Genomic DNA, 7,240 nt, shown 5'->3' with positions numbered 1-7,240 from the left:
AAGAAAAGACATATTTTGAAAGTGTTGTTACAGTATTACTGGAAATGTAAATTATAGTGGTTTACAGTACACGACAGACATTTCTGGATATCTCACCAACTCATCTGCATCACTGATACTCCCAAGCAAGTAGGCTATGTTATGTAATTACAGTGATTAAGACATCACTGGCACTCTCAGACTTCTCCTATAGTGTTTCATCCTTAATGAACCATTGATTATCTACATGTGGGAGAAGATTATACCTTCCATCTGTAGACAACATGCATATCTCTGGGTATTTAGGCTTTATAGGCTTGCCAAGCAGTAAAGTGCAGAGCTGTCTGTTGGCCTGACATGGTTCCCCCATAGGACCATATTACCACCCATTCACAAAATCCCAGCCAGAAAAAGCTCACATCACCTAGGCAACAGCCTTCGACTCTCATCCGTACACAGCTTTGCCCTGGCACTTTTTAAACTCCCCCGACCAGACATATTGTAGAGATGGTAATCCTCATGGGGCTTTTAAAAACACTTATCTTAATTGTTGTTGTTTTTTTTTGTAGTGTCGTTCGCTTCCGTCGCACAGGTGAGAGCACACGCTCTGAGGAGGATGGCGAGAATAAAGAGCAGGTCGTCAAGATTGCAGAACAGACTGATCTGGAGTCTGTGGCGCTTGCAGACGGAGCACCGGTTCCTCGGGAGTTTGCCAATCCGACTGATGGTACAGTATGACAGGGCTCCAGCTTACACACCCTGTCTTTCATAATAAACTCATACTCACCTTTTCAGTCAACATATTTTCCTTATCTGTTTCCAAGGTCATGAATGAAATTAATCTCATAAGCATATCTTGTATTAGAGAACAGTTTCTCCAAGGCATATTTGCTGTTTCAAGCTTTTGTTTTTACTTTAAAACCATCATCAGAAGCACGTAGAGGTGCGAGGAAACAACAGCTTGTTGGATCACTATGTAAGAAACAACATCAGTACATATCAACACCTAGTGCTCTAAACCTCAGGTATACAACTCAAGTTCCTTGTAGAAGCTCTTCACTGTTCAGAGAAGGTCTGTATCTGCTAATTTTTTTAATATTTTCTCATTCTCTCAGACACATTCATGGTAGAAGATGCCGTGGAGGCCATCGGCTTTGGGACGTTTCAATGGAAACTCTCCATCCTCACTGGTCTGGCCTGGGTGAGAACTGCTCTATACTAAAAATACACCATCCCATATACTGTGTGTATGTGTGTGCATGTTATAATATATTACATGTCTCTCAGATGGCTGATGCTATGGAGATGATGATCCTCAGCATCTTAGCTCCTCAGCTCCACTGTGAATGGAGGCTGCCCAGCCTCGAGGTGGCCCTGCTTACATCGGTAATGGCTCTCTAATGTCTGTAAAGTGCTCTTGCTTGCAGTGCTATGTGACCGTCCTGATAGCTATTGGTTAAGCGCTTAGGGTTTTTTAAGTGCTCGTACTGAGCAATGACAGCCATGTGGGAAACAGTAGGGTGTCTAATGTCATCATTAGATTTGTGTTGCAATGTTATGATTTGAATGACCATCAAAAGCAGATTTACTTTTCTGAGTATCATATAAAACAACAAGCAAACAGAAGATTTTACTAAAAGTGTTGCATAGAGAGGCTTTGAATGATGAGATGTAATTAATACAACTTTAATGAGAAGATAATCAAATAAAAAACACATTCAGTGACTTCCTGAGGCCCACGCCAAAATGAAATGTCTAAACTGTGAAAATATGCATGACATTATATGTGCATAATATCAGCTGTGTGGTGAAATTATAGTCACGTTTAAGCTGCTGCAATCCCATTAACATCATTTTTTTCATTGATGCAGGCAGTGTTTATTGGGATGATGATCAGCTCATCTCTTTGGGGAAATATATCGGACAGATACGGCAGAAAGACAGTAAGTTCTAATAAAGCCTCTGTTTATATTTCTGCTTCCTGTAAGACAAACTTGATCTAGTTTATAGATGTTGAATGTTTAGCTTTTGTTTTTTTTCTGAATGAAAGAAAGTGATCAATATCAGACACTCTCTCCTGAAGAGCTTTATCAGATCACCATCATTTATCCAGCCGCTTGTTATGTTTTGATCGTATGCACACACAGGGTCTCAAGATGAGCGTGATGTGGACCATGTTCTATGGCCTGCTGAGTGCATTTGCACCTTTTTATGGCTGGATCCTCGTCCTCCGCGCGCTGGTGGGCTTTGGCATCGGAGGAGCCCCACAGTCGTGAGTAGCCCTCATTCATTATCTCTCTACAAATGACACTGTAATAATTAATGTGAGTTAGGATTAACTGTGAAGTGTCTCCCTCCTTATAAGGGTGACACTGTATGCTGAGTTTCTGCCTATGAAGTCCAGAGCTACATGCATCTTGCTGATTGAGGTATGGACTACCCTTATCTATCATCCATGGTGCAGACATGACATAATCTCTTTTTCTAGCAGAATTTTATTTAATTTTGCCTTGCAGATATTTTGGGCACTGGGCACCGTGTTTGAGGTCCTGCTAGCGATCCTGGTGATGCCCACTCTGGGCTGGCGTTGGCTGCTTGGCCTTTCCACCATTCCTCTCTTCATCTTCTCTATCCTGTGTTTTGTGAGTATGATGTTATCAGTCTGGAGACCCTTCTGCAATATGTTCAGCAGAACAAATGAAAGCTTTGTCATGTCTGTTTGTTTGGTGGGGTGGGAGCAGTGGCTACCAGAGAGCGCTCGATACGACGTGCTGACAGGGAACCAGGAGAAAGCTCTGGCCACATTGAAGCGCATCGCCACAGAGAACGGAGCACCCATGCCACTCGGGAAACTTATCGCTGCCAGACAAGTAACAGACAGTTTCTTCAGAGCATCAAATTCTCTGAATATTATTCACGTATGCTCCCAATTATGTTTGTTTATGTCTTGTTTCTTTCAATTAGGAAGAGCGTGGAAAGATCCAAGACTTATTTTCATCAGACTTTCGCTGGACCACAGTTCTGCTGTGGTTTATTTGGTAAATGGAGTGAATGATGATAATGCCGCCCACTCACATCCTGAGTCATTGCTCACTGATTTTCTTTTCTTTCTCGCTCCAAACATTATAATCTCAAAGTGCACACACAAATTAATCAGCGTTTTATTTGAAGTTTCTCACCACCATCGTTTCATGCTGTGTCTCTGGCTCCTCAGGTTTGCGAATGCCTTCTCCTACTACGGGCTGGTGCTGCTCACCACAGAGCTGTTTCAGGAGGGAGGTGCATGTGGAAGTGAGTCACTGCTCCAACACCGACAGCTGCCTTCACACACTCAAGGACACACACACACACATTTTTAATTTGCCACACTGATAAGAGAGACTTTGTAGTTCAGTGACATGTGTGTTGAACCCAGGAGATAAATGTATGGCATGGCAGACATTTGACATGTCTTAGCAGTGAATGCACAGCTGTAACTGATAACATTGACGACGGCTACGATGACACTAATGGAGCAGAGTCATCATTAATGTAATTAGTTACACCTGTGCTTTTTCCTACTGTGCCAAGTCAAAAGGTCTACACATGTGTACAGTATGTTACTGTGCTGGGTGTGTACTATCTATATATTTCTGTTGTTTTATACCTCCCTCTAGTGTCCAAAGGTAGTCAGAGGGAGCTCCGATGCAACTTGGAGTGTAAATATCTGAACTCTGACGACTACAAAGACCTGTTGTGGACCACCTTGTCTGAATTCCCAGGTAGGTACACATCAGTTAGTTCTCTGTGTCTTAAACTCAGTCAATACATTTGTCTTTATAAAATATGGCAGCACATTTTCCCACTGTACCATAATTACTTTATATTTACTAGATAACTAAACATTGGTACAGAGAAGGTAATTAAAGGTTTAGTACTCTGAAATGATGTGAACGGTGCATCGATTTACAACTGTTTATGTAATCAATAGTAAGTGTTGATGCAGAAAGGTAATTAAGTGGTAATTTTGTCATTTCTTGGTATTAAAAAGGTCATCATAATGCTAAATGCTATGTAGATATTACACCTGTTACTACATTACTTCAGAGTATTGATAGAACAGCAATAACTTACAAGTAAATCATCATAATAATAATAATGTTAATAGAGCGTTCTCAAGAGGACACTTTGGCAAGGAGTTAATTAAACAATGGGGGGCCCTGCTGGCATGCCAGCTTGCTGACAAAACAAGTCTTGAAATTTGGTACGGACGTACTTTGGGCAAGTGTCTAACAGTACAACTTTGACATTTTTAGGTTACATGAAAAATCACATCACACTTATAATTTATAGTCAAAATCAGAATTTTTGAAAAATGAGGAAAAATGCTAACATTGTGTTTATTAAATGTTTTCCATATGAAATAATTTTTTGACTGCATATGTGTGCATATCTTTGATATTCAACTTGTTATGAGTTCATAGATACCAAATACTTTATTGAGGTACTTGTAGTTTCTGAGATACAACCATTTTCTTATCATACTATATGTAGTATTTTGGCACATAGGACTACTGTTTTTTCCTAAAATATAAAGGAGTCTGTTGCAAAAGACTCATGTGCCCAAATACTAGATATAGTATGATAAGAAAAACTCACTTTTCAACCAAACCTTACAGATTTTGAAAATGTCTCACATTTGTGCTTAGGCAAGCCCAGAGAACACTTCCAAACTAAAAAAAACATTAGTTGGGGCGCCCCGGTGGCTCATCTGGTGGAGCGGGCGTCCCATGTGACGGGGCTGAGGCCTTACCGCAGCGGCCCGCGGTTTGGGTCTGACCTGTGGCCCTTTGCTGCGTGTCCTCCACTCTCTCTCCCCCTTTCATGGCTGTCACTGTCTCTATCAAATGGGGGCAAAAGCCAAAAAAATTCATTTGTGGGCACAAATGGGTTAACTTTATTAGGTACACCTTTGCTTTTCCTGCAATGTCCTGTCAAAATGTCATCGTAATAAGTAAAACCATACATTCATCCGTGTGATTACTGCACTGTGAAATAGAGAGCAAACCAGCATATAATATTTTACAAACATTTTGAATTGTCACATAGGACTGCTGGTGACACTGTGGGCTATCGATCGACTGGGAAGGAGGAAGACCATGGCACTCTGTTTCTTCGTCTTCTCCATGTGCATCATTCCACTCTACGGCTGTGTTGGGAGGTAAAAGGCAGACACTGATGAGAATGTTAAACATGAAATTGTGGATCCACCATTCATCCAGCATTACTGGTTCCTCTTTTACAGAGCATCCATGACGGTGTTGATATTCATCGCCAGAGCGTTCATCTCAGGAGGATTCCAGGCTGCTTATGTGTACACTCCAGAGGTATGGTATCCAACCAAAGTGCAGTTTTTGCTTATATTGTGTAAAATGCAAACAGTTACTAGTAGAGCTCAGGTCAATCAATAGCTCGGTAGATGGAGCACCAGGGCAGCCTGCTCAGTATGTTTTGAAACTCTGCAGGTGTATCCAACAGCAACCAGGGCGTTGGGTCTGGGAACGAGCAGTGGCATGGCCAGAGTCGGTGCCCTCATTACACCTTTTGTTGCACAGGTAACACCCTTCTATCAGGTTACTCATTTAAACACATCACAACACAACAACTCATTTTTGTTCGTTCCTGCATGGGCTTCATCCTGCAGGTGATGTTGGAGTCCTCTGTGTACCTGGCTCTTTCCGTGTACTGCTGCTGCTGTCTACTCGCTGCCATCGCCTCTTGCGCTCTGCCAATTGAGACAACAGGCCGGGGCCTGCAGGAGTCCAGCCAACGCGAATGGGGCCAGGAGATGGTGGGCCGGGCCTCCTCCCAAAGCTCAGGGGGTAACCCTCCCTCCGGCTCCGGCTCCAGCTCCCAGGGCTGAGGACATGTCGGCTGGAGTACATCTGAGACCACAGTGAGGAAAAGAGGCAAGGAGAGGGAAAAAAAAAGCTGGAAAAAGCAGCTTTCGGTGTCCATCTCCAGTCCCATCCTACGACTCTTCAGTTTAGGCACCACAGTGGCTTCAGAGAGCCAGGCAGCACAATATTATTTATCATATTACATAGTCTTCAACCACCATCGCTGTCACAATTTTGCCACTGAAAAACTGCACACGGGGTGACTGGAAAGACCAAATGACCTACGCGAGTGCAAGATTGATAAAATAATTGGTGGACGACACGTGAAACATTCTTGGACAAGTGAGGATTCAAAAACTTCAAGCAAAGTGTTTGAATCCTTCTTTTCTAATGTGAGAGAAGCAAAGGAGAATAAAGAGGATAAAAGTGTAAGAGCCTTAAAGCTACCTTGTGTTTGAGAGGCTTCTCTCAACCCTTTGAAAAAGCTGTGTATAAGAGTGCGGGACTTAAATGCGTAGATAAGAAAGAGCACCATCTTGTGCACACAAATTGTCTGTTAGAATACACAAGCTTTATAAAATGTGCATCGCTGGAGAGAGGAACAGTTCAACATCATCAAATCAACTGACCATTAGATTAAATAAAGTCTGGGGCTTAAGATTCACTTCTGTTAAGGAAAGGACATACTGCCTACAGTAAGTTACTGTGTTAAACCAAACCCTGTGTTAAATATGTTCTTTTCTTTTGTGTTAGTTTTATTTCACACATTTTGTTCATCACAACCTGACAAATCTGCCAATGCCTTCATCAGAGCATAATGACACCAGTGACATCATTCATTCGACGATATTTCATGATTATAGCACAACTGGAACGAGTCCACAGATCCTGGGCTGCATTTGAAGACAGCATTATGTAAGTTAACATTGAAGTATTAGGAAATCTGAGTATTTTCATCACCCAAAGTAGACTCAACCTAGTTAACATAAGTATCTGGTGTAAGGGTCTATAAATGCTGCGTCTCTCGCTCTACTCAGACTTTGAGGCTGTGCACACATTAGACCTACACATTCATTTAGCAGGATGTTACATTCTGTCTTTCTGTAAATAATGTATCAATACCTGGTTTAGTTGTCGTCTTTGCTTTTGTTTGTAACAAAGGTGATGTGGAGACGGACTTTGCCCAGTCTGAGTGACACACTGAGCAAAGTTTGGTTAAAAAAAAAAAGAGAAAGATTAACTAGTTCAGGTCCAACAAGCCGATTTCTTTACCTGCCAGTGTTTGAGATATAGTGCTGAATTAAGTGTGTGTGCACAGATTGTTGTCAATGCACTGGATGTAAATGTGTATGATACAATAGTAAATAATCTTTCAAAAAGAG

The 7,240-nt window shown here is 41.8% G+C and overlaps 1 protein-coding gene across 1 annotated transcript in view; it reads left to right on the top strand.

The window, feature by feature from the left end:
- svopa (SV2 related protein a) overlaps positions 1-7,239 on the top strand; it is an 8,058-nt gene extending 819 nt beyond the window's left edge. Inside the window, exons 2-16 of the mRNA XM_074638011.1 lie at positions 549-706; positions 1,095-1,180; positions 1,267-1,365; positions 1,851-1,922; positions 2,127-2,251; positions 2,345-2,408; positions 2,496-2,621; positions 2,721-2,849; positions 2,944-3,017; positions 3,194-3,270; positions 3,636-3,740; positions 5,068-5,179; positions 5,264-5,345; positions 5,484-5,573; positions 5,663-7,239. Coding sequence (XP_074494112.1) covers positions 549-706; positions 1,095-1,180; positions 1,267-1,365; positions 1,851-1,922; positions 2,127-2,251; positions 2,345-2,408; positions 2,496-2,621; positions 2,721-2,849; positions 2,944-3,017; positions 3,194-3,270; positions 3,636-3,740; positions 5,068-5,179; positions 5,264-5,345; positions 5,484-5,573; positions 5,663-5,881 — 1,618 coding nt within the window. The 3' untranslated portion in view covers positions 5,882-7,239. The remainder of the gene's footprint in view (positions 1-548; positions 707-1,094; positions 1,181-1,266; positions 1,366-1,850; positions 1,923-2,126; positions 2,252-2,344; positions 2,409-2,495; positions 2,622-2,720; positions 2,850-2,943; positions 3,018-3,193; positions 3,271-3,635; positions 3,741-5,067; positions 5,180-5,263; positions 5,346-5,483; positions 5,574-5,662) is intronic.
- Position 7,240: the final 1 nt, after the last annotated feature.

The sequence above is a fragment of the Sebastes fasciatus genome, chromosome 6 (genome assembly GCF_043250625.1).
Source record: "Sebastes fasciatus isolate fSebFas1 chromosome 6, fSebFas1.pri, whole genome shotgun sequence".
Taxonomy (NCBI): domain Eukaryota; kingdom Metazoa; phylum Chordata; class Actinopteri; order Perciformes; family Sebastidae; genus Sebastes; species Sebastes fasciatus.
Note: the sequence above shows the minus strand (reverse complement) of the source record. Positions and strands in the feature narration are given on the sequence as shown.